Source organism: Baudoinia panamericana, assembly GCF_000338955.1.
Source record: "Baudoinia panamericana UAMH 10762 unplaced genomic scaffold BAUCOscaffold_1, whole genome shotgun sequence".
In the NCBI taxonomy this organism is placed as follows: domain Eukaryota; kingdom Fungi; phylum Ascomycota; class Dothideomycetes; order Mycosphaerellales; family Teratosphaeriaceae; genus Baudoinia; species Baudoinia panamericana.
This window is the reverse complement of record NW_006911257.1, coordinates 1775002-1799897: the sequence shown is the minus strand read 5'-3', so window position 1 is coordinate 1799897 and position 24896 is coordinate 1775002. Positions and strand designations below refer to the sequence as shown.

Here is a 24896-nt window from a genome sequence, read left to right as displayed (position 1 = left end):
CAACAAAGTTGGGCTCGTGCAGGTTGTGGGGAAGTGCAGCATTGAATGTGGAAGCGGTGGCACATGCCAAATGCCTCCGTCGCTTCCGCTACAGCAATTTAGAAAGGTTCATTACTGCACAAGGTGCTCTCTACTTCACTTGCACGCTCAGTGTTGCTCATGGACGATATTCCGTGCCGCTCATGGCTCTGAAGTCCACGGTTTGGTAGCGAATAGCATCCCACCGCGCTTGTAGCCCCTTGGCTGGCCATCCTGCATAAAATACCTAGGCCCCTTCACCACTTAGACCCTAGGAGTTCCCCTCTGCTGCCGGGTCCACCTCACTGGGAGTTGCTTTGCAAAGACGGAGTCTTACTCCTCGGTCATAGAGACCACCTCCCACGAGCAGGGTCTTCCACCACCAGTCTCCAATCATGGCGTACCAACAGCAGCAAGACAACCGTAACCAGAACCGTCTGCACCTCAACTTTGGCTTCAACAACCAGCCCAACTTCGCCGCTGAACAAGGCCGTGCTTTCCCAACCACACCTTCTACCTTCCCACAACCATTCCCGAACGCTCGAGGTCAGCAAGATGTTTGGGGCACGGGTCAGACAACGAGCGGCATCAATGATCAAGGCTACTTCTACAACAATCCTACATTCCAGCAGTACCAGAACCTGCCCTCTCCAGGCACCTCGGGCTACCGCTCGCCAGGGGGCTTTAACAACGACGCTACAAATGGCTTGGCCCACCAGTTCCAACATCAGAACTTGGGTGGTGGCTCCACCCCGAGGTCAGCTAGTCCCTACCAGAGGCAAGGGTCTCCGGCAGGCATGTCGAGGCCACGGACGGCAGGCCAGACGGGGCAGAGTGGGTTGAGCAATTATCTCACCCCGCCAATGCCCAATCAGCCCGCTCAGCCTGGCCTATACGACGATGAGCCGCCACCCAAGAACCCGGAGAAGTACTCGACTGGTATCACCGAGAAGGTGAAGCTGAACAAGATGCTTACGCAGGAGTTCTTCAAGGAGAACGTGGAAAGAGCGAAAGCAAGGAATGAGCGGTAAGACAGTGTGCACTCAGACCTGGTGAAGACGCTAACGGGTCTGCAGAGCCAAGGAGCTTGAGGGCATCCTGAGTTCAAGAGAGCTGTCCGATGCTCGCAAAGAGCAAAAAAAGGCCACCATGCGGAAATCAGAAGCAAACTTCCTGCGGTTCCTACGCACTAGCGAAAGGCCGCAGAACTACAACACTCTCAAGATCATTGGCAAGGGTGCCTTTGGCGAGGTCCGGCTGGTGCAGAGGAAGCATGACGGAAAGATATATGCGCTCAAGTCGCTGATCAAAGCTGAGATGGTACGGCTTCGCCTCCGACGTGCGCCGGAGACGATTGGTTTCGCTGACTGTTTGTATAGCACAAGAAAGATCAGCTGGCTCACGTCCGTGCCGAGCGTGACATATTGGCGAATGCGGACAGCCCATGGCTAGTCAAGCTGCACACTTCTTTCCAAGACTCCACATTCCTCTACATGCTGATGGAGTTCTTACCGGGAGGCGATCTGATGACGATGCTCATCAAGTACGAGATCTTTTCCGAGGACATCACGCGCTTCTACATGGCCGAGCTCACCCTTGCTATCGAGGCGGTACACAAGCTTGGCTTCATTCATCGGTAAGTGTCCGATCAGAGTGTGATCACGGGCACATCTGCTAACACCGCATCAGTGACATCAAACCTGACAACATCCTCCTGGATCGCGGAGGTCATATCAAGCTTACGGACTTTGGCCTTTCGACAGGTTTCTCAAAGGAGCATTCAGCCTCGTACTACCAGCAACTCATGTCGCAGACTCGGCCCAAATCGATCGCACAGAACCGCAACTCGGTCTCGATCGACCAAATACAGCTTACAGTATCCAACCGCAATCAGATCAACACCTGGCGCAAGTCGAGACGTCAGCTCGCGTACTCCACAGTCGGTACGCCAGACTACATCGCGCCCGAAATCTTCAGCGGCAAGGGCTATGACTTCGGCTGCGATTGGTGGAGCGTCGGCACCATCATGTTCGAATGCCTAATAGGCTGGCCACCCTTCTGCGCCGAAGAGCCACATGACACCTACCGCAAGATCGTCGACTGGCCCCGCCACCTTCACTTCCCTCCAGACCAACAACTCGGCTCAGACGCCGAGCACTTCGTCCGCGGCCTGATCTGCGATGCACAGAACCGGCTCGGTCGCGTCCAGGGCGCGCAGGAGCTCAAGGCGCATCCCTTCTTCCACGGTGTCAATTGGGATAGTCTGCGCAAGATTCGCGCGCCGTTTGAGCCGAAGCTGCAAAGTAATGTCGACACGCAGTACTTCCCCATCGATGAGATTCCGCAGGTGGATAACTCGGCGGCGTTGAGGGCGCAGACGGAGGCGAGCATGCAGAATGATGATACGACGTTGAGCCTGCCGTTTATTGGGTATACGTATAAGCGCTTTGATGCATTTAGAGGGACGTGAGGACATGTTCCACTGCCGGTGGCAGTAGTTCGATCAGAGCAGCGGGCACTGCTTAAGCGGAGCGTATGCGTGATCCAGCATTCGACGACGAGAGCATAGCGGGAGGCCAGGGCGTTACGAGCATGCAGGACTATGTACGATGCATCTACGTCTAGATCTGCTTTCAGTATGCAAGGCTGCTGAAGTCATTATGCTGTAAGCCTATCTTCGGCAGTGCCTCACGCTTGCTTTCGTCTCACGATCTTGTTGTAAACTGCTACGCAATGCGAGCTGCTCGCGCTGCGACTGCATCCCGCTTTGCCAAGAACGCCAACTGCGTCAACCTCAGCTAGACCTGCTTCCTTGCTTCTTCAAGGTACGTAAATGTCAATGAGCAGATCGTTTCGTCGCCGTAAAGCTGACACAAACACCATAATGTCAGGACCGATCACGATCCGTAACCTCACGGCACAGCCACTGACTGTCAAGCTCATCGAACGCTACGAAGCTCCCAATGCAGCTAACTTTCCTCCCCATGGCGGCTTCTCAATCTCGAATCTGACCTCCAAGGCCACCACTCTGCTTAGCAATGTCACGTCTACGGGATCTCCCAGCCAGCCTAGTCCGGGACAGCTGAGCGACAAGGCCGAAAGCTTTGCCAAGCAGGATGTCGACCTCCGCATGGAGCCCTTCACGACATACAAGACAGACGTGCAAACGACCGAACGAGGTCCCAATGAAATCTTGCGGCTAACGTTCGAAGGGGAAGGCGGGCAGAGATGGAGGGTAGACACGCCTTCGCCGTCGCCAGCCTCTCAGAAACTGGTACCGCTTACTCCGGAGCCGCAGCACGATTATACCGCCATCTACCTTGCCGACGCACATTTTCTGGCCTTGTTTGAGAGTACCAACCTGCAATGCTGGATGAAGGAGTTCAAAGACGAGACGCCGCTGTCCGCCCTCTCCATGCCCGGCACGCATAACAGTCCCACGTGCCATGTGGCGCTGCCGTCTGTTCGCTGCCAAGCTGTACCCCCGAAAGACCAGCTGGAGAACGGTGTTCGCTTCCTCGACATCCGGGTGCAACCTGTCAAGCCCGAAGATCCCAACGATGATTCTCTCAATCTAGTTCACGGTGTCTTTCCGATCTCTCTAACAGGACCGAGGAAGTTCCGTGGCATGCTGGAAGATGTTGAGAGTTTCCTCCAGGCCAATCCCAGCGAGGCAATCATCATGTCCATCAAGCGCGAAGGCACCGGTGACGCCACTGACCAGCAGTTAGCGATGATCATGAAAGACCATTACGCCAACTCTGACCGCTGGTGGACTCAGCCTCGCATACCTACGCTAGGCGAGGCGAGAGGCAAGATCGTTCTCATGCGTCGCTTCGCACTCGACGATCGGCTGAAGGGCGAAAACGACGGTCACGGCTGGGGTCTAAACGCTGAGAACTGGCGGGACAACACGCCCGACGATACCTACGGCGACGTGCGCGTTCAGGACTTCTACCAGGTCACCGATACCGAGAACATCGACAAGAAGATCCAACTATGCTGCGACCACTTTGAGCGGGCCGCGGCCGTGGTCTGTCCCATCCCAGGCGTCACGACAGATAGTACGGACCCAGTACCAGCGGGCCCCCTCTACCTGAACTTCCTATCCGCGTCGAACTTCTTCAACGTACAAACGTGGCCGGACAGGATCGCAGCGAAGCTCAACCCGGCTGTGACGGCCTTCTTGTGCGAGAAGCATGAAGTCGGAGACAAGGGCATTGATGGACCGGGTCAGGAGTTTCAGGGTGACGGTGGCGTCGGGATCGTGGTCTGTGACTGGGTGGGCAACAACGGGGACTGGGACCTTGTGAGATGTATAGTGGGCATGAATAGCCGAATACTGCTCAAGGAGCGCGGCAGCTGGCGATGATATGTAACGGTCGAGGAATGAGTGACGAAATGCTACTTCGATGATAGACGCTAGAGCGGCATGCAGTCTACGAAAAAGCGATGTTTCTACGCGGGCTGCACTCCTCTCTGGGTCCAATGTCCAGGATGTAGCCCTGGATCACGCTGCTTATGCCGTAGGCCACGCTTGCTGTTGGTTGGTCTTTGTGCGGGACCTAGAGGCAGTTCGCATCGTTGGAGCTGGAGACCGTTTTGGGACACCTAGCCGCTCTCACTTCGGCAAGGTCGTGGGTGGCGTGCGGGCCAGAAGCATAGCCGCTCGGTGAACGCGAGCATCGTCATGGCAGTGCACGTTCTTCCGGATCAAAGTACTTCTGGTTGAAGGTGATGAAGCCTGTCTCTCCCTTGCCCGTCAAAACCCTCGTGTGAACTGAGGTTAATTCGGAGCTGGTTAGCGCGATGCTGATGATTGTCAAGCATATGCGCCTCACAACCCTTCAAATTGCGTACTAGGCGATGTGATCCTTGCCTTCACTCTATAGCAATCACGAGTAACTCATACACGTGCATTGTCCGATATGGGTGAGCAGGGTGTAGGTTGCGGAAGGTACATGTAGGGATGGTCAGTTTGCTTGGCAGATGCCCCGCGTCGCGTCGACGCGTCTTCCGCGCGAAAGCATTTTCTCTCTTGAGTAGAGTGTCTAAGTACGATATACTGGCCTCTTGGATGCCGCTAGGCGTTAGTGTAATGTTGCGAGGATGTCTGCTTGGAACATGGTATGCCCGGTGCCCGTACCTTCACTGGATGGAGACCTGACGAGCAGCAGAACGCACGCGCTCTCCGGCGTCTAGCCACAGATCGCAACGCGCTCTACAGCCAACCCCTACCACCGAACTACCTTCTCCCATCAGATGAGCAGTCAGGCGATGTACTGAATGAGGTCGATGTTCTCCTAGCTGGGCCCGCGCATACACCGTTCAGTGCTGGAGTCTTCAGGCTGCACCTCTCCATTCCATCCACATATCCAGATCAGCCGCCGACGGCAGCCTTCCGCACCCCCATTTTCCACCCCAATGTCGATCCTACAACAGGGGGAGTCTGCGTGGAGACTCTGAAGCGCGACTGGGATTCTAAGCTAACCCTTAAAGACATCCTTTTCGTCATCAGTTGTCTACTAATACAGCCAAACCCAGATAGTGCGCTAAATGCGGAAGCCGGCAGCTTGATACAGGAGGATTACAATGCATTTGCCCGGCGAGCAGTGTTGATGACCGACATCCATGCGTGTGTGCCGGGTACACTAAAGGATGCCGTGAAGGAGGCGCAGAACCGAGGCCAGGTGGCAGCCGACGAAGCTCCTGTTGTCAGTGGTGTCGATGTTATCGACTTCGCCGCGGAGACCGCAGTTCCTGGCAAGAGAAGACGTTTAGGCGGTACAGCAAGGCAAAAAGGGCTGGTTGCAAACCGAAGGACTGCTGTCTCGCCGATCCCTGGCTCATCACGGATGCAACATGGTATCGTTAACGGTCGGCCTTTTGTCCGTGAGACCAACGACAGTGACCCGTTCGGCGGTACTGTCGGTCAAGCCGGCCCTTTTGATCGCCGAGCGCCCGCATCAGACAGCAGCAGTGTCGCTGGCGAGTCCGATCGGGAAAACGATGAGTCGCTTTCGCCCACGAAGATACGCTCACCCAAACTTCCAACACCGCGGAGACCGCCAGGGCAGCCCGTGGCACTTGGCGAGCTTCAGACGGAAGGCTTGTCGGAAAGTGATGGAGATATGGAGCCTGAGTATCCGCCGAGTCCAAGGAAGAGTCCGTCGAAGAGTCCACGAAAGCAGCTACCGTGGACGGCGTCGGCACTGTCGGCACGACCTGACAGTAGTCGAGATGCAGCTGCGCAAGCTCGTAACATCACCCCTGCCAACCTCACCGACAGACCCTTGGCCGCAGATTCGCCCTTTGCGCAAGCAGCGAATGCCGCACCATCTCCACGTAAATCAAGACTGCGGCAGACGGCAACACCAGAGCGGAGAAAGGCACAGACAGAAGTCTCAGCAGTCGTAAGCTCGCCGGAAGTCCAGAGTGACGAAATCTCAGAAAGGGAGTCTCCATCGTCATTGAAGCAGGAGAGCGCTTTCGACGCAAGGTTGTGGCGGTTGTGTGGAGGAGATCTTCGGCGATGGAATCGAGCAGACTTCGATGGCGATCCGTTCAATAAGATAGCACCAAGGTGGTGAGTCGAAAGTGCTGTTGCAACGCATTAAGTCAGGTTCGGTTGCGAGGCTTTGGGCATCCTGGGGAGGAACGCCTCACTTGGTAGGAATGAATGATCTGCTTGGCTTTAGCACATGGCGACGAGCTCGCTGTCAGACACGCCTGGTGGCCCATTGATGTGAAATTATGACACGGCCTGTCTATGTCCCATGATCAGGCTTTGCTCTCCTAGAGCAAGGGTGTTATATGCTGACGACTTTTGCCTAAGACTCCGACGCCCATCGCCGTTCCCTGAGACTCATCTCCTTGCCCTCCCTTTCGCGTGACCCGTCCAGCTCTGCCTTCCATGCCCAGTACTCCGCCAGCCGCAGCTCAGCATAAGACGAATAGTCAAAGTCAATCTGACTGATCATCGCCTGTATCAACGACCAAATGCCCCAGTAGAAACCCGGCACGCCCCGGAACAAATCAACCTGCTTGTTGAGCTGCACGACATCGTTGTGAAAGTCTACCTCCATCGCGACATTGTCGTTGTCGGATATCGTGTGGGAGCGGAAGGACCCAACGTAGTGTTTGTAGAAGTCAATGCGCTGCGATTTCGTCGGAATGCCATTGTAATCGCAGTCGAAGCCGGCCCATTCGGCGAAATGGTTGGCAATGTCGAACGCTGCTGGTGCGGGCGTGGCATACTCGTAGTCGATGAAACTTACGGGACGCTCGTCGCCCTCGCCGTCGGCGCCCATTGGATACTGTATTATAACGTTGCCGGAGAGTAGGTCGCAATGGCTGAAGACGTAGTCCCGGCCTTCCACGAGGCCAGGGGTGTCTCCCAGTGTCGTTGAAAGCCAGGCTAGCTCTTGGTTTAGTGTCTCGTTTCGAGATCGCTCGGCTTCCGTACTGCTGGGCAGGGCTTCGATCCACTGCTGCATGACTGTCCACACGTTGGGGTACGGTCGAGACTGCTTGCCATCCTTCACGCCGCAATGCTTGCTCGCTGGCATCACATTGAGATTGGGGGTCGAGGTGATAGCTGAAATGGGCAGACTACCGTGCCATTGACCCAGCCGCCTCGCGACGGCTCGGTAGACCTCCGGTTTGCGTAGGTCCTCCGGCGTGCAGACATCTCCCGGTATAAAACGGTACATCAAGCCATTGTCAAAGCGAGCAAGCAGCGGCGGCGCCAAGCCCATGCTTGCCAACAGATTGTGCGCTTTTAGCTCCCGTTCGCGATCAATGATGACATCTGTCCCTTTCCCATACGCCCTAATCAGGACCGCTTCCCGGTCAATCTCCGACTGTCTTCTTCCTGGCTTGCGCTTGACAGCTTTTGTTAGGGTATTGGTGATGCCCTCGGTGAAGCGGACGAATACCACCGGACCTTCTGCCGTCTTCCACTCGCCATCCAGGGTATGCACAAGTTCCAGCGCCGACTTATCGGCATCCTCGTTGGTGAAGTGGTATGGTATGTGCCGCAGGTTCAGGACACCGTTTGCGGTACCCGCAGGGTGGTCGGTAGAGGTCATTCTGTCTACGAACGATGTGGTAAGAGTTGCGGGTCAAGTAGGGCATGTTAGCATACGTTGTCCGATACTAAGCTCGCAATCGAGCGAACAGATGTGTTTGAAGATCGAAAACGATCGCACAAATGCGTCTGAGTCAACAAGCTTTTGTTGGTAAAGACGTGCGACGTGTGTCGTCAATGCCATGGGTGTATGGGGTACCTTGGAGCCCAGAGGCTCGGCATTGGCTGCAGTGGTGCAGACGGTACCTGAGCCCGCGGCCGGAGGTGTGACGTCGGGTAGCTGCAGGTGAGTGGGGATGGGACGGAGTTTGTTGCGCAGAGGGTGATGGGGATGGAGGGGTTGACCAAAACACGACAACCACCACCTACAACCGGCTGTGACCGTCGGGCAGACACTTCCAGTGATTCGAGACGGCTCACCCCGAAGCGTCGTGATGCCGACGGTATTCGTACACTACGTGACAGACCATCTCTGCGGATCTCCAGTCTTGGCGGGGCATCTCGCTGCCAAAGCAAAGCGAGCACTACTGATGCCGCAGTCAAAGTCTTCCTTCAGAGCAGACCACTCGGTCGTTGTTCATGAGACTGAGCTGATCTCCTTAGAAGAATCACACATCTATGGCCATGCAGAAGATCTGGCCTTGCTGACAGTATGCATATGCACGGGCCATCCATAGCTTTTTGCCCTTATCTTGCTGCTTCTGATAAGACAACCCAACGAGGCATTAAAGCTACTGGGCACCGGAAATGCATATCGTCAGAGGCGGCGGGTCGTGTTTGATGTGGTTCTCCCTCGCCTGCAACATGCCGTTTTTGCCATTCGCTCCTCCAGCGAAGTACTCACCACGCTGGAGGCGAGAGGCGATATGGCGGCCAGCGAACGCAGTCCACTGCTTGGAGCAGAGAACGGAGGCCACAAGCCCACGGACCACCGACTCACCAAGCTGCAGCAGGATGAGGAAGCGAACAGTATCGTTAAAAGCCATGTCTCCGTTGAAGAGCAGAAGATGGCGGATAGCTCGGTGGGAGAAAGGCTGGCCTACAATGACTATACCACTATCGATTGGCTGCACGACCTTGTAAGCACCATAGCAACGACGAGCTGATGTTGAAGGCTGATGTACAGCGTAGGTGAAAGACTCGTACCGACTTCGCTTCATCCACAGCCGCAAGGGATTGCGCTACAAACTCCTGAGCTTGTTTGACGAAGCCTCGGGCTGGATCGCCGCAGCCTTGATTGGCACTCTGACCGCTTGCGTAGCCTTTCTAGTCGACGTAGCAACAGCGACAGTGGCAGATTGGAAGCTTGGCTACTGTTCTCGGAACCCGTTCCTCAACCGCGAGGCCTGCTGTGAGGGCAAGACACCGCTTCTCCTCCGCAGAGGGAGTCCCGGGCCGGAACTGGGACCAGACTGTGACGGCTTCCGCGAATGGTCCAACAGCTATGCGCCTCAGTTCGCCATCTACGTCGCGTTCGCGCTTGCATTCGGCATCATCAGCTCAAGCGCCACGATGCTCACGAAGCGGTCACTGCCGACCGCCTCTCCAGGCGCCGGCGACAAGAACCAGTACAGCGCACCTCCACAGCCCGTAGTGAGCGGCAAGAGCATGTACATGGCCGCTGGGTCCGGCATACCCGAAATCAAGACCATCCTCTCCGGCTTCGTTATCCCCAACTTTCTGGACTTTAAGGTGCTGTTCGTCAAAGGCTTCGGCGCCATCTTTGCCGTGTCCACGGGTATGTGTCTCGGTAAAGAAGGTCCGTTCGTGCACATATCGACCTGTGTTGGCTACCTCGTTGCGAAGCACTTTCCAAAGTATCGCGACAATGGGCGCAAGATGCGCGAGATCCTGTCAGCCGCTTGCGCGTCAGGTCTCAGCGTGGCCTTCGGTGCGCCAATCGGTGGTGTACTCTTCAGCTACGAGGAGATCAGCACGTACTTTCCACGTAAGGTGCTGTGGCGAGCATTCCTGTGCTCGCTGACGGCGGCGATGGTCCTAAAGGCGCTGAACCCAACAGGCACAGGCAAATTGGTCCTGTTCGAGACACACTACGGCACGTCGTACAACCCTGTACACTACTTGATCTTCGTCGTACTGGGCATTGCAGGCGGCATCTTTGGTGGTACATTCTGCAAGGTCAACTATTACTGGTCGAAGTGGTTCCGCAGCTTCAGTCTGATCAAGAATTACCCAGTGTTCGAGGTCTTCTTGGTGGTTGCCGCAACCGCTCTACTCCAATACCCCAATCCACTCACTCGGGAGCCCGGCGATGTCATACTGAAGAACCTCCTCGTTGACTGCCGTGAAGCTAGTTCCGCCAAGACTTGGGTTTGCGTGCAGGAAGACTTGCCGGGGAATGAGCGCGGCGCATATACTGGCTTCTTAATCTACGGTACCTTGGCGAAGCTGGGCTTGACCATCATCACTTTTGGCATCAAGGTGCCGTCTGGCGTCATCATCCCTGCCCTTGATGCCGGTGCATTGTTTGGTCGCCTGATCGGGCAGTGGATAGGTGGCATCTCCCCAGGAATCTTCGCCATGGTCGGAGCAGCTGCTTTCCTCGCCGGCGTGTCCCGTATGACCATCAGCCTGTGTGTCATCATGTTCGAGCTGACGGGCGAATTGGAGTACATCCTGCCACACATGATCGCCATCCTTGTCGCCAAGTGGGTCGCTGATGCGCTAGGCAAGGAAAGTGTTTATGATCTGGCGCAGAATGTGCTCGGGCATCCGTTCCTGGACGGAGATCACGCGATGCAAGTCATACAGAAACAGGACGCGCTTGCGGAGGCGCTCATCCCGCCGAAGCAAACGATGGACGAGATCACCGTAGTGGTCCCCAGCAACAACAAGGTTCCACGGAGTGTGTTGCAAACAAAGCTGGACCAGTTGAAGAACCGTGGACTCATGGATGCGGGACTGGTGCTTGTTCAGAACGGTAGCATGCTCCAGGGCTACATCGCAGAAGGCGAGCTCGAGTTCGGCTTGACAGAGCTTGGCCAATTATATTCTGCCGACACTGAGGTACGCTTACTGGGCAATGCCGAAGAGGGAGACTTCGACATGTCACACTTCGTTGACCGTACGCCCGTCTCGGTGTGCGCAAAGGCGCCCATGGAGTACGTCGTGGAGATGTTCGGCAAGCTGGGTTTGCGACACCTGATGGTCACGGAGGAGGGCAGCGGTCGGCTCGTGGGCGTGATCATCAAAAAGCGACTGGTCGCGTACCTAGATCATCTGCATGATTAGCTATGTAAGTTTGATTAGGAATGCATTGACTTACCACGCTCCTGTCAACCGAGACCGATGTCCACCCCGAACCCTAGCAACTTGTCTTGAGATGGCGTCTCTTGGAACTTCCAGCATGCCCGGCTGAATATGGTACGAGGCACAGTCGAGGTTGCATCGAAGGTTGATCAATATTATGCGTGTGATCAATTAGCGCCATCCACCAACTCGCCCTTCATCCCATCGTTCCTTCCTCTCCCTGCGCAAGAAGGCAGTTTTCTTGGCTTCCTTCACACGCCTTACAAAGTCCGTCAGCTCACGTTCCGTCGCTACGCCTTCTTCCTCGAGCCAGCTGTCTTCAATGCCACGGACCAGTTGGTCTTGTTCCTGCATGCTGGCATTTAGGCGCTGGTACAAGGCCATCGGGCTGAATGAAGAGAGTGCATTCTCCGTCTCGGACAACTTGGAGCGGTGTTGCTGCTCTAATGCCTTGAGAGCAAGGAGACGTGATTGGGTCGCATCTCTTAGTGAAGTCAGATGCTTTTCGAGCTCCTGGACGGACTCCGCAAGCTGGACGTTACTTTCAATAACCGGCCGGAGCGCTTGCTGGGAGCGCAGTACAGCCGGGTGTGTGCTATTAGGATCGTCTAGAAATGCTGCCTGTAGACTGTGATCTTCGAGCAAAGTGTGCAGGTCCGCTGTTGTCTTGTGCTCCAGTAAGTGGGGCAGCCAATTGTGCTGGATAGGCGGTATCTGCGGCAGGGCCGAATGCTGCTGAGCTGAATAGGCCTGACTGCCATCTAATTCTGACGGTTCCAGTTGACTTTGAGCGCCTGGTGGTGGCGGTGGCAGTGGCGGACCTCTAGCTGGCGTTGAAGTACCAGAAAGCGGCTTGGGTGGTGGCGCGGGTGGAGTTGCAGCATAAGCATCTGCGACCGCATATTGGGATGAGGGTGGCACAGCATACTGGTACGTGGACATTCTCGGCACGAAATCCCTTGAAGGTAGAGTCAGCTGTTGGGTTAAGAGGGGATGTCCGAATAAGAAGGCACGCTGATATGTTGCGCTCAGATTGTTTAGCGTCACGCTTGCACCCCTTTTGGAACATATTGCTAGGCAGCCTCTTACACCACCCTCCTTTACACCGGCCTAACTGCTTTGACCTCTGCCTTCACAGCCGTGGTTGCAGCATACTGCGGAATGTACATGTACCTTCCGTTTGGAAGTGGAGTTGCGGCAGGACATGACGATTGCGGAATGACATGCAGTATGCAAGCTTGCGTATCGCTATTACAAGCTGCACGAATACGACCTGCGAGGGACTCGACCAGAAAACCGACACCTCCATGCAGTGCTTGTTGGCTCATAAACTACAGCGGATGTAACAATGCGCCTTCCATCCTTGTCCCATCGACAACACTAAGGAGGATATGTCGAATATTGCAGAGTAATCGGCACACAGCCCGCGCCAGGTATATTACCGGCAGAATACAGGTACACCACATCTTGACACAACATGACTTCCGTCTCCCAGTTATTCAAGCTGGTCACCTCGAAGGAATTGTCGGGTTGAAGGCAGAATTGTAGTGGTACAGAATAGGTACCTAGTGGGGTTAGCGCAAGTCACGATAGTCATGTTCGACAGATGTGCCTACTGTATGGCCAGTTGTATGTTGCGCTGTGGAAAGTGATCGGCCCATCGCCAGCCTCGTCCGATGGCTGGTCCGAGTAGAAATCATAAGCTGTGTGGGGGGTGTTGAGGGTGGCAATCTGTCCATTCCCAACGGATTGAAAAGGCGCGCAATCGGTCCCAGAGTTTCCGCTGGTATCGATCGCCATTACGACTTGCTCACCATCTAGGCCGGACGCGCCTCCGACGAAAGTGAGGCAAGAACCAACAGCATAATCGCTAGTGATGTACCACTGGCCCATTCCGTACGGTGGAGCCGCTGCAACGCAAGCGGTAGGGCTCGGCCATGCTGTGGAGATGCTGGAGCTCGAGCTGGTACTGGCCGTGGAGCATGTAGCCTGCGTTACCGTCGCCGTGGAGACGGATGTCATTGAAACGGTGTTCGTCACTATGCAGCAACAGCTTGATCAGCCGGTCCCTGCGCTTCCTTTTCCAACATGGCTCACCTGTTACTAGATCGGTGACTGTACTTATCTGAATGACTGGAACGTGCTGTTAGACCAAGACATCATGTCTCGAAGTTATTATCTTACTGGTGGACGTTGCGTAGATATTGTTGGTGCTGATGAACGTGGAGATCACGGTAGATGCTGGCACCGAACTCGTATCTGTTGGAGACAATCAGTGAGCGATCAGCAGCCCAAGATTTTGCGGCCTCACAGATAATAGTCAGCGGCAACGTTGATGCGGCGAGCTGCGTGGTTGCTGCTTTCCGGTAAGATTGTGTCTGCCTCTGTGCCGGTCAGCTTAGACATACCAGTAACGGTGTCGATCAGTGTCGTCGTCATTGTCTGCGTGTCCGTTGCTGTGCCTGTCGAGTATATGTCGGATGTTGCTGTTTGCGTTAAGAAGGCGCTAGGCACAGTCGTTTCAGTCTCCGTCACGATGGCTGTTGTTGTTATTGCGGCTGGAGTATTGGTAACAGTCACTATAGAAGTCAGACAGGTGTCAGTCTTTTGAAGGCCGTAAGCACACGGACCTGTCGCCGTACTGGTAGTCGTCGTAGTCGAGAGAATAGAGGATGTATAAGTCTGTAATTGCGTTGACGTCTGCGTTGACGTAACTGTCTCCGTCGAGAGATACGTGGTCAAATCTGTTGCGGTTTGCGTCGCTACAACGATGGTCGTTGCGGTCGCTGTCGACGTGACAGCTGGCGGAGTCGTTGTAATGATCACTGCCGAAGTCAGAGAGGGGTGTGAAGTGTTCAGATTGTGGCGGTGCAAACCTGTTTGAGTACTGGTTGCGGTCATCGTAGATAGAGCGGACACGACGGCTGTGATCGTAGCGGTCTGCGTTGTTATGGCGGTCGTTGTCAAATACGGAGGCGTCGATGTCACTGAGACAAGGTGAGCTTTCTCCTTACTGCGTATAGCTACCTACGCCTCGCTGACCTGTCAAAGTTGTCACTATGGTCGACGTGCCATAGTATGATGCCGTCACCGTTGCCGTGCTCGTCTTTATTTGCGCCGATCCTGAAACTGTAGTGAGAGCTGTGGACACCGCGAGCGTCGGATACAGTATTGTTTCATTACTATACTGGGTGATGGTGGCCGTGACATTCTGCGTGTGCCAGGTAGGTTGCGTATAGTACACGGTGCTCGGAGTACAGCTCGAAATGTAGAAGGTGGAGCCACTAGAACTGTATGGCGTAAAGCTGCTCGTGGCGCGGCATACTGACACTGTTTCAACCACCAGTGCCTGGTTAGGCTCTGTCTCGCACTCGCCACACTCGCAGCATGGCTCAGTGGTGATGCCCAGTACCAGCCTAGCTCCCAGTATTCCGGCATCTCCGATTGCGCTTGCAAAGACACAAGGAAGGAGCAGGATTGCAGAAGCAAGCGAACACGGAAAAGGAGAGAACATCTCGAAGACGGAGCGAACACGACTTGCCCGCCTCAGAGAATATGAGGCACAAAATGGCACAAGCACTTCTTCTACGCGTTGGTGTGGATGAAGCATGAAACGATGTGTCAACACATTTAGACAGGCGTCGAGGATCATTGGTGGATACTGCTGCTAAGGAATGTGGCCATACGCCGATCGCAGGGCTCCAGGAGTGTGGTTTGCTGTCGCCATATCGAGACTCTTGCCATAGCTCGCGTGCTGACAGAACATGTTATACCGATGGCGCTTAGCGGCGTTGCGACCGATGTCAGAGCATTGGTGTTTAAACAGAGTTCGCGGTCCTTTGACATGGTCGCGAGTACACTTTCGTGTTGCAAGTGCAGTGACACCAGCATGATACTGCACGTCACACGACATCATGGGCGACAACACAGTCTCACATCACGGTCGAGAAGTTCTTGGGGCTGCGGGGGTATATAGCATTGGGCTGTCTTTAGTCAATATTGATTGGTCTCGCAGACCTAATCAAAACGGCCGGCTGCGACGCCGCGTACCCCATTCGCGACGTCTGTTGTCTGTGGCTGCATATCAGTCTGTCGACACATACTTCGGCACATGGCAATCTCCTACCTTTGCCACCGCCGGTAGCATGAAGTCTGCAATGCGTCGGCGTGAAAGGGCGCCACTTGCAAGTGACATTGAAACATGACATCGCCAGCGAAACAACCGCAGAAGAAAGGAGGATGGGGCTCACTGCTGTCGGGCGCGGTAGCCAACCTAGAATCTCGCCTGGACACCATCCTAGCGGAGGATGGCGAAGCGTCAGCTCGACAACGCGCGGCCGAGGCAGCGGCGAAAGAAGCGAAGCAAACCCAGCGGACCAATTCTGGTAACCTAGCCCCCCGTGCACCAAGCTCTGCAGCAGGAGCCAGGGAAGCGTCAAGGACTCGTGTCAATGATCGCTTGGCGGAGCGTTTGGCACGAGCTACAGCGGTCAAGGCTTCGAGCAGTGCAGGCTCGGTCGTGCCGTCGAGAGTTGCAAGTCCGGCGAACGATGTGGACAGCGTGCGAACCAGTGAGGATTCGGTGAGGACTGGAGACATGGCCTTATCCGTTCCTGAGTTGGACAAGGCAGCGGAGAATGCTACGGTGGAGGAGGATGAGGCGGCGCAGGCTGCCAGCAATGGCAGGGCTGTCGCAGAACCAACATTGTTGACTTCGGGACTTCCCATCAACCCAGCCAAACTTTCCCTAGACAGTAGTCGCCCGTCAATAGATGAGGTTGAGCTTTCTGGTCCCAGCCGGACCTCCTCTGATATGCCCAATGGCCACGCCGCCCAAACGAGGAGTAACGCAGAACTTGATGTTGAGACACAGCAGATGCGTGAAGACTATGCCAAGGCCGAGAAGCAACGCCAGGAAGAGATGCACGCTTATCTTGAGAAGATCGACGCTCTTCAAGCCAAGCTACAGTATCTGGCTAAGGAGACAGTTGCTGCTGCCAGAGCCGCAAACGCCGAAACCGCTGCTGGCAGCCACGAAGCGAAGCTGTCAGAGAAGGACGAGCGGATTGCCTTGCTCATGGAAGAGGGCGAGAAGTTGAGTAAGAGCGAGCTAAGGCATATGCAGACCATTAAGAAGCTTCGGTTGAAGGTTAGCGACGATGAGAAAATTGCTACGGAGCTGAAAAAGAAGCTTGAGCTTGTTGAGCGGACGGAGAGCGATTTGAAGCAGAGGCTGAGGAGAGCGGAAGTTGCAGAACGTCAAGCAAGCGAAAAATCAAAGCAAATTCAGAGCATTGAGCGGCAGGTGGAGGAGCTGCGCATAGACCGTGAGAATGCGGCCGAACTGATACGAACTCTCACTACGCAGCTCAGGGAGAGTAAGGAAAAGGCGGAGAGTGTTCAGAATGAGGCAGCTAGTAAAGCCGCCGAAATCGATCGGAACAGAATCGCAAGTCTGGAAAACGACCTCGAGGACGCACAGATCGAGAAGAAGCTCGCCGAAGACCGTGCTTCAGCAGACATCAAGAAGATGCGCGAAGATGTCGACAGGCAGAAACAGCGTTTCGAAGTCACAGAGACGGAACTCAAGAATGAAATTGCTGCGCTGGAGTCAAGATTGGAGGGTATGCGAGCTCGAGCCGAAGAGGCTACCTCCGTAGGCGGTGCTGGCGAAGAAGGCAGCTTCAAGCTTCTGCGCCAGGTTGAGACACTGCAAGGTCAGTACAGCTTGGCCAAGGAGAATTGGGAAACCATTCAAGGCAGCCTCAATGCTCGGATATCGGCTCTGGAGCATGAGCGCGACGAATCTGTACGGCGGGAGACAGAGATGCGCAAGCGGCTGAGAGATGTCGGGCAGGGCAAGCGGAAGGCTGAGGATGAGCTTGAAACTGCGAATGAGACGGTGAGGAGTTTAACGCGGGAGCTGCGAAGTCACAAGCAGGAAGTCCAGGCGCTGCAGAACCGCCTGAAGCAGGTCGAGAGCGCAGCGAGTGACGCGAAAGCGGAGTATGAACGTCAGCGGATGTTATTGGAGGCCGACGCGAACCGGCGATTAGAAGAGGAGAAGCAAAAATGGCACCGTACCCAGCCAGGCATGATCCCACAGAGCATCTCGCCAGGTACATCGACCCGCAAGACATCTGCAGCGGATCTTATCAGCCTCCACACGAACGGTCGCCGGCAATTAAACCGCGTCACATCAAACGATCTCGCCGGAATGCACCCCGACTCCACATCCCGACCATACTCACGCCGCCCATCCGCGCTACCCACACAGAACACGCCCACCTCAGCCCGCCACCAGCACGTCCCCGAGCCCTTCCGCTCCGCCGAAGCCTCACCATCCCTCAGCCGGCAAGAAAGCACCTTCAGCCTCGATCCGCCCCGCACAGCCAGCATCCCGCCCACGCCATCCATCGAAATCGACCCGGATTTCGAACGAGCCTCTGATTCACCTCACCGCACCATCAACGACCTCGTCTCCACCTCCACCGCCGGCGCGGGACCTTCAGTCCAACTCGTCGAGCGAATGTCGGCCGCTGTTCGACGACTCGAGGCGGAGAAGGCGACGTTCAAGGATGAAATCAGTCGGCTTTCGTTGCAGAGAGATGAGTCGCGGAATGAAGTCGTCGAGCTGATGCGTGAATTGGATGCGCGGAGGAGCGGGGATGTGAAGTTGGGGAAGGCGCAGGCGGAGTTACGCGAGGTGAGGGAGAGGTATGAGGCGAGTTTGGAGATGTTGGGGGAGCGGGAGGAGGAGGCGGAGGAGCTGAGGGAGGGGATGAGGGAGTTGAAGCGGATGTATCGGGAGTTGGTTGAGGAGAAGATGCCTGCGAGATGATGATGGATGGTATGATATTGCATGCTATTTTTGTTTCACGTTTTAGCGAGCATCTGTGTTCCGAGTCTACCTTTGCACTTTGTCCAGAGAACCTTACGTGCTTCGTATAATCCCCTCAAAGCCTACATCTTAGGTGAATGCGTACCGCAGCCGCAAGAGGAAATTCTCGCACGGTATCATGTGAGGGGGACTGATCTGCCGCCGTGGTCACACCGTAAGGGATATGGAGGCTGTGATTGTTCGCCTTGAGATCTACTGTATCGGTTGCTCCAACGTAGGAACGGACCGTCTGTGCTAGCGGGCCCGGACCCGTTGCTGCGCTATAATCACAGCACTCAATCCGACCACTCGAAGGACATGATCTTCCACTCTCAAATGCGAGCAGGTCTTTGCGGATCCAATCAAGCATGCGGCTCGCGAGATGCTTTGATCTAGCGGCATGACATCTGTTTTCCGATCCGCCGAAGCCGTGCCGGCCTCCGTCTGTGATGAAAGGCGTGGAGCAGTGATCATGTGCGGAAGACGTGATGATCTTCTAGCTCAGGCTAGGGCGGAGAAGTTACGATTTCTTCACGTCCGGAGAACGTGGCTGCAGTGCGGAACACTCGCGCAGACTGGGCTTAGTCGCCCTCCACCGCCATACTGTCACCCTCCAGGAGCGGCGTGCCGAGAGTGCAGTGCCATCGCGCGTCTCCCAGCCAACCGAGACTTGGACGATTCGGTAGAGTGTTCTGATTTCATTACACCGCTTTTCCCCCGCTGTGTGCAAGCCACATCATAATTCTTCCCATCCCCATCCTCCCCCCGGATCACAGGCAGCTTACGTCTTCACCCCACCCAAACCCCCCAAAACCTCCGCCCCAACCCCGTCCTTCTCAACCACCATCCTCACCATCCGGGCAATCACCCCCCGCTTCACCCCACCCCTCGGCGGCCTCCAAACACTCACCCCCTGATCCCTCTCCTTCATCGCCAACACCTCTGCCGCGCTCAGATTCTGCTGCGCACCCGTAGACCCTGTAGTAGTAGTAGTAGTAGTGTTAAGCACATTCGGCACACCTGCCGCTGTAAGACGAGAAGGAGGGTCGATCGTTCTTAACGCGAGGAGTGTGAGCGTGCCATCCTCCTTCTTACTCGTGGTGGTGGCGGTCGAAGAGGAAGAAGCGACAGAGATGGCGACCACCCCGTCCGCGACCGCTAATTCGTCTGCACTCGGATCGAAGAGGATATTGGCTCCTACAGACATCACGAGGAGTGTGATTGGTGGTTTGCTGGATTGGGTGGTTGGGGTGTGTGGGTAGAGGTGGGTGGAGGCTTCCCAGTCGTCGTTGAAGAGGGGATCTTCGTCTTTTTCGGAGATGAGGGATGGAAGGCGGGTGTTGAGGAGGGCGAGGTGGGTTGTGAGGGAGAGTAGGGGGAGGGGGTAGGAGTGGGGTTGGGAAAGGAGGAGGATCTGTATTGTTCGCGGCAGTGTGAGCATGATGGTATGAATGGGATTGGTGGGATGGGCGTGGGAGGCTTACGTCGATGTATAAGCGCCAGTGGAAGCGGGTGTTGATCCACAATCTGTCTTTTAGCCCGCCGTCTGCGAGTAATGCTTCCGTGAGCATGGCCGCGAGGAAAATGGGTAGAGCGTCGTCGTCACGCATGCCCGGGATCTCGATGGCGACCTCCAGCCAGTCGTCCTTGCCTCGCCCTGTTTTCTTCCCACTCAGACCACCGCCTTCCCCGTCATCCCCCTCAGCCATCTCATCGTCGTCGACATCACGCCCACCACCCCTTCCCCAGCCAAGCACACCTTCCGCCTTTGTCTCCCCGCCGACTCCAAAATGTGCTGTGCGTGACTTCTCCACTTCCGCCTTCACGCCGACGATCGCTTCCGTGCCGTCGGCGAAACAGATCCTGGCGCTGCCGTTGGCGGAGGGGAGGATTTCCGTCTCAGCGATCAACGGGCGGAATCGAGTTGGTGAGCGAGCGTCTGGGCGGATGGGCGGGTCTTGTGACAGAGAGGTGTGGAGGTAGGAGAGCTCGGCGGGGGAGAGGGGGATGCCGGTGTAGGGTGCCATCTACCAATGCCGTGGGGCGGAGGCTCTTATTGTGTGTGCTGCAACTCAGTGGGTGTTAGGAGTTCAAGGATCCTCGAGTAGCTAAGAGAATGCGGTATTGACTGAAATTTGCGAAGCCCGAGCAAACGCGATGCCCGCCCACGCGCTCTACCAGACCTACCTGATCAGGAGGAGATTATCATGTGTGGTGACGGAACACCCCGAAACAGTGATGCTTCGCTTGCGGCCTCTACTTACACGACTTGCAACACCTCTCTTATGTAAGGTGAGTGAGTGGGATGACAATAGATGTGCGGCATGGATACCCCATACATCTACAGTCGGGTGGATGCATTTCCGCGCAGGGACGATGCCGAGCCCAACGGTACATTACCACTGGGACTGCCGAGCAGCCAAGCGAAACAAGAAGCGGGAGTATACCCGTACATTGCACATTCTCTCATTCGCTCATCCTGACCGCGCCCAGCCGTGTACCTTTTGCGACGGGTGTGTGTACTCCCCTATTCAGCCTTGGATTCTATACCACACCAGTCTGCAATAGAATGTGGTGAGAAGACTGTCCCGCGCCGAGCCAATGGCCGCTCTTGCGAGAATTCAGCTGCAGTCCCGTCTTCTTCGACTTCCCGTGATCGTGCACGTCAACGTCAACGGCTACGGAGCTCCCGTCAACGCTTGCCGTCGCTGCCGAGCGCCACGTTGAAAGTCGCGTCGCACCTTCTGTCCGTCACGCATGCATGCACACACACGCCCGCTTCCGCTTCTTGCCCCAGATTCTTCCCTTGCCCTTGCCCTACCTTGACTCTCCATCATCATTTCTCCCAACCGACTACCCGATTGTTTACTTTACGTATAGTGTTTACCACAACATCAATTGCTGTCGTCGTCGTCGTCGCATGTTTGTGCGGAGCAGCGCTTAGTGGTTGCATCTTATACTGCTCGGCCAATCGACAGCGTTTCGGCGAGTCGTAGTAGTATCATCCACTCCGCATTGGCCTCGCGAGCACAAGGCGTGACCCGCCAAGATGCCCACCATCCTACGCAACCCCTTCCGGAAGCAGGACGAGAACGTGCGACCGCCTCTAGCCGTCACCGGCGCGCAGCCAAGGGTCAATGGAGACGCTGCTGCGAAGCCGGTGGATGTTCACGACAAGCCGGCGGAGTACAAGCTGAGCGGTAGGGATAACCATCCACCACCACCACCGCCCCCGCCCCCAACCCTAGGCTAATTATGACCACGCACAGAGATCAACGACTCCGGCGTCTACCTCCCTCCCTCCCCAACAGAAAAGAAGTCCTTCTGGTCAACCCACTCCTCCCGCACCTCCACCAGCACCTCCAACCACCGCAGCTTGCTAAACGACAGCGAGCAATTCAACATCTCCCGCGAATCCTTCGACTCCTACCGCCGATCCTTCGACATCTCCGCCCGCAGCCCCGTCCTGCAATCCTTCGACAGTAGCAGCGGTCGTCCGCGCGCATCGCTCGACAGCAGGTCCTTCGCCCCCCCACCCCCCAGATCGAGCAGTTCCTTCCAACGCTCGAGTCAGCTGCCCGCGCATACACAGGAAGAGCGGGAGCCCCTGCCTCTGCCTCCGCCTACCCAGCAACAGCCGCAAGCGCAACAGCAGCAAAGTAGTGGAGGAGGAGGAGGCGCCGACTTCGAAGACGTCGACATCGCCGACAAACCCCTCGTCCCCGCCCAACATAAGAAGCGCGGGCTCTTCGCCCGCATCACTGACTCCGGCGGCGATCATCATGCGGGGGACAGGCCGGGGAGCCAGGATGGGGCGAGTATGAGTAAGACGGGTGGGGTGTGGAATCATTTGACGGGGAGGAAACGGGGGCAGAGTGGGCAGGGGGCGGAGTTGGGCGCGATGGCGCCGCCGAAGAGGGAGACGACGCCGAAGCCGGAGGGTCAACTGAGGGTGCAACAGGGGCAGCAATCATTACAGCAGCAGCAGGGGAAACAGCAGTCATCTGTTGACGTGGTGACGACGCCGGGGAAGGCGGGAAAGAAGGTCGACGCTCAAGCGAGTGCGGCCGCCGCCGCCAAAACTGTGCCTGCGCCCACGCCCGCAACGGCGGCGTCGGAAGAGGCGGGAGAGAGCGCGAACGCGAAAGCCGATTCGGGCGTTGATGTGGACGTTAACCGCGCACACAGCCGACTCAAAGACGTTGCGCTGCATGATGATGATGATGATGATGATGCGGAGGAGACGCCGAAGAAGTCCGCTGCGAATGCCAATGCGAATGTGAAGAAAGACGAGACTTCCCAAGCGCTAAACACGAAACCGCGGACTGCTCAGGCACAAGAGGTCGCGACGAAGGTGGTGGATTCTTGAGTAAGTTTTCGGAGCGCTGGGAGGATCTTGTTTGATTTGCACCAGGGTTGGGCGTTTGGGGACGTGTAGGGTGGACGGAGGTTGCATCTGCGCGGGCTTGGCGGTGTTGGGGTTATTTTTGGGTTTCGGGAGTGAGGTGGCGTGTGGTGTGGTGTGGTGTCGTCTTGCTATTGTTGGGTTTTGACGGAATGGGATGGGATGGGAGGAGATGGGTTTACGAATTTCAATGGGTACATGTCATGGGTTCGGGACTGGGGATCGGAATTGAGGTGCATCAATGACGGGGGGTTGAAGTACATATTTGAGGGTTCCTTGAGTATATGTAATGCCAGAAATTGATGGCTTTTGGATTCTGGCGTGTGCTGGCTGCGAGTCATATTCCGCTCATTCTTTACTCGCATAGTAACGCGTCATTGTTTCGGGCAAATGTCGGGGCGGTGATAAGATGTATATATGATGACAAAATTTGAACATGCAGTAATTGCCAATGCATGGCGTTGTAGCAAAGTGGTTACTGCGATTGACTAGAATCTTGTCTTGATCAATCAGGTCGGGCATTTGCTATCAATTCCCTTCGGGGGCGTAGGTTCGAGTCCTGCCAACGTCGAGAGACAATTTACTTTTGCATTTGTGAATCGAGCTTCTTTTGGGCTTTACAAATACCGCATCCATTGCGGAAGCACACACTGCCATGTGAAGCGTACGATGAGTACAAACCGTTGGTCTTCGATGAAATAGTCATCATGACGCGGCGTTCCCTTGCGATCCAAGACTACCTACATAAAGCCAGTGCAGTATAAGTGTAGTATTTCCATCTCACTTCCGGATCCATATACCCAACAAAGTACGAACGTCTATAGACAAGATGGAGCACCACGCACCGCACTCAAGCTCCAACTTCGAGGGCTACTACAGCAAATTCGACCTCCCCTCCGGCGCCCACCTGGCCTTGATCATATGCAAAGTCCGCGGAGCAAGACAACGGCCGAACATGGTCTCATTCACCTACGTCCCTCCCGACGCAACCAAAACGTACCAAAAGGAAGTCTGGGCCGACGACCTGCAAATGGTGACTTTCAGCAAAGACAACGCCTTCGGGCTAGAAGTGCCGGGGATAGGCTACGCACGCTGGCACGCCGACTCAACGACCGAGTATAGTCTCGAGCATGAGGACTTCTCTTTCCACGCCAAGACCACATCCCGGACCCCCTGGTCGCCGCATACGAATACGCCGGAGGCGCTTCTCGTCAATCTGCCCTTACCACTCCACTGGCACGTCCAATCTCTCGCCTCCGACTGCGACTTCAACATGAAACTGCCGGGCTACGACCTCCCGTATGCGGACCGCTCGGGCAAAGCCATGGTGCACCAGGAGAAGAACTGGGCCCACAGTTTCCCCCAAGCGCACATCTGGATCCAAGCCTACGATCAAGACACCAAGCACGGCTTCTGCTGCGCCGGTGGGCAGATATTAGGCATGGAGGCCTTCCTACTCGGCTACCGCAGCGAGGATCTCACCGTCGATTTCCGCCCGCCCTTCGCCGTTCGCGTAGCGGGGCTGAGTCCGTTCATGAGCTACACCGCGGACTGGGAGCGGCGGACCTTTGAGCTGAGTGTGCAAGGACTGTGGCAGAAGTTGGAGATCAAGGCGGTTGCTCCGCAGGGGAGTTTCTTTTCTCTGAGTAGTCCCTTTCCTGAGGGCCATAGGGAGAACTTTCTGGGACAGAGTTTCCAGGCGAGGATTGAGGTGAGGGTGTTTGAGAGTGAGACGTGGTGGCCTTGGGGTGGGTGGAGGTGTGTTAAGAGCGATGTGTTTGAAGGGGGGAGTTTGGAGTTCGGGGGCGGTTATTATCCGCCCAGGGGAAGCGGGAAGAGGTTTAACTGAGTGCATGCAAAGTCAATGCCCGAGCACTAGAGGGGACATCAACGCTGTGGCTCCTGTGTCCAGCTTTGGATTGCTATCGCCGAGCATACTGGTTTGAAGACTGCAGCACGTCAGCTTAGAGCGACATATTCGAGTCATGTGGCAAGGCGAACGCCATGGAAGGCAAGATAACGACAGAGGTGGTGGAATAATATGCGACACTACGAGCATCACGCCGTAGACTTGGATTCGATTCCACAGGACCAGCTTCATACCCGCGTGAGCTAGCGGAGCACCGGGAGTCGTCCGCGGAGGGATTCAGATTGTCATGGCGACCGAGTCGTTCCTACCCAAATATCTCCACCTCAATGTGGCAGCTGCAGTGTCTCCACCAGCATGTCCAGGA

General features: G+C 55.9%; 11 protein-coding genes and 1 non-coding gene across 12 annotated transcripts in view; 9 read left to right on the top strand and 3 right to left on the bottom strand.

Moving 5' to 3' along the window:
• Positions 1-228: 228 nt before the first annotated feature.
• BAUCODRAFT_201596 (uncharacterized protein) lies at positions 229-2670 on the top strand. The gene is made up of 4 exons (XM_007674196.1): positions 229-1045; positions 1095-1338; positions 1398-1654; positions 1708-2670. Exons 1-4 carry the CDS (start codon positions 414-416, stop codon positions 2486-2488), a joined length of 1914 nt encoding a protein of 637 aa, XP_007672386.1. The 5' UTR covers positions 229-413; the 3' UTR covers positions 2489-2670.
• Positions 2671-2902: 232 nt separating this feature from the next.
• Positions 2903-4390, top strand: BAUCODRAFT_144753 (uncharacterized protein; the record flags this gene model as incomplete). Its single annotated transcript, XM_007674195.1, has 1 exon — positions 2903-4390. The coding sequence occupies one exon, from the start codon at positions 2903-2905 to the stop codon at positions 4388-4390; it is 1488 nt and encodes a 495-aa protein (XP_007672385.1).
• Positions 4391-4734: 344 nt separating this feature from the next.
• BAUCODRAFT_201820 (uncharacterized protein) lies at positions 4735-6728 on the top strand. Its single transcript, XM_007674194.1, has 2 exons — positions 4735-5145; positions 5196-6728. Exons 1-2 carry the CDS (start codon positions 5128-5130, stop codon positions 6606-6608), a joined length of 1431 nt encoding a protein of 476 aa, XP_007672384.1. The 5' UTR covers positions 4735-5127; the 3' UTR covers positions 6609-6728.
• BAUCODRAFT_201884 (uncharacterized protein) lies at positions 6700-8324 on the bottom strand. Its single transcript, XM_007674193.1, has 2 exons — positions 6840-8324; positions 6700-6781 (listed from the first exon to the last, which is right to left on the bottom strand). The coding sequence occupies exon 1, from the start codon at positions 8106-8108 to the stop codon at positions 6849-6851; it is 1260 nt and encodes a 419-aa protein (XP_007672383.1). The 5' UTR covers positions 8109-8324; the 3' UTR covers positions 6700-6781; positions 6840-6848.
• Positions 8325-8438: 114 nt separating this feature from the next.
• On the top strand, positions 8439-8690 carry BAUCODRAFT_118910 (uncharacterized protein; the record flags this gene model as incomplete). Its single annotated transcript, XM_007674192.1, has 1 exon — positions 8439-8690. One exon carries the CDS (start codon positions 8439-8441, stop codon positions 8688-8690), a length of 252 nt encoding a protein of 83 aa, XP_007672382.1.
• Positions 8691-8949: 259 nt separating this feature from the next.
• BAUCODRAFT_29646 (uncharacterized protein) lies at positions 8950-11925 on the top strand. Its single transcript, XM_007674191.1, has 3 exons — positions 8950-9186; positions 9239-11347; positions 11394-11925. Exons 1-3 carry the CDS (start codon positions 8974-8976, stop codon positions 11484-11486), a joined length of 2415 nt encoding a protein of 804 aa, XP_007672381.1. The 5' UTR covers positions 8950-8973; the 3' UTR covers positions 11487-11925.
• Positions 11926-12593: 668 nt separating this feature from the next.
• BAUCODRAFT_29639 (uncharacterized protein) lies at positions 12594-14931 on the bottom strand. The gene is made up of 9 exons (XM_007674190.1): positions 14420-14931; positions 14254-14364; positions 14008-14202; positions 13786-13956; positions 13689-13733; positions 13562-13636; positions 13475-13510; positions 12994-13416; positions 12594-12942 (listed from the first exon to the last, which is right to left on the bottom strand). Exons 1-9 carry the CDS (start codon positions 14889-14891, stop codon positions 12758-12760), a joined length of 1713 nt encoding a protein of 570 aa, XP_007672380.1. The 5' UTR covers positions 14892-14931; the 3' UTR covers positions 12594-12757.
• A 4087-nt stretch (positions 14932-19018) lies between these two features.
• Positions 19019-20384, bottom strand: BAUCODRAFT_201970 (uncharacterized protein). Its single transcript, XM_007674189.1, has 2 exons — positions 19742-20384; positions 19019-19671 (listed from the first exon to the last, which is right to left on the bottom strand). Exons 1-2 carry the CDS (start codon positions 20282-20284, stop codon positions 19039-19041), a joined length of 1176 nt encoding a protein of 391 aa, XP_007672379.1. The 5' UTR covers positions 20285-20384; the 3' UTR covers positions 19019-19038.
• A 39-nt stretch (positions 20385-20423) lies between these two features.
• On the top strand, positions 20424-20881 carry BAUCODRAFT_201611 (uncharacterized protein). Its single transcript, XM_007674188.1, has one exon. It carries the CDS (start codon positions 20563-20565, stop codon positions 20833-20835), a length of 273 nt encoding a protein of 90 aa, XP_007672378.1. The 5' UTR covers positions 20424-20562; the 3' UTR covers positions 20836-20881.
• A 148-nt stretch (positions 20882-21029) lies between these two features.
• BAUCODRAFT_29635 (uncharacterized protein) lies at positions 21030-22982 on the top strand. The gene is made up of 2 exons (XM_007674187.1): positions 21030-21457; positions 21527-22982. The coding sequence occupies exons 1-2, from the start codon at positions 21307-21309 to the stop codon at positions 22624-22626; spliced, it is 1251 nt and encodes a 416-aa protein (XP_007672377.1). The 5' UTR covers positions 21030-21306; the 3' UTR covers positions 22627-22982.
• Positions 22983-23118: 136 nt separating this feature from the next.
• Positions 23119-24896, top strand: part of BAUCODRAFT_201390 (uncharacterized protein) — a 2402-nt gene continuing 624 nt past the window's right edge. The window contains exon 1 of the mRNA XM_007674186.1: positions 23119-24452. Coding sequence (XP_007672376.1) covers positions 23492-24452 — 961 coding nt within the window. The 5' untranslated portion in view covers positions 23119-23491. The remainder of the gene's footprint in view (positions 24453-24896) is intronic.
• BAUCODRAFT_t2 lies at positions 23120-23233 on the top strand. Its single transcript has one exon. It is a non-coding gene; the product is annotated as a tRNA-Ser (tRNA).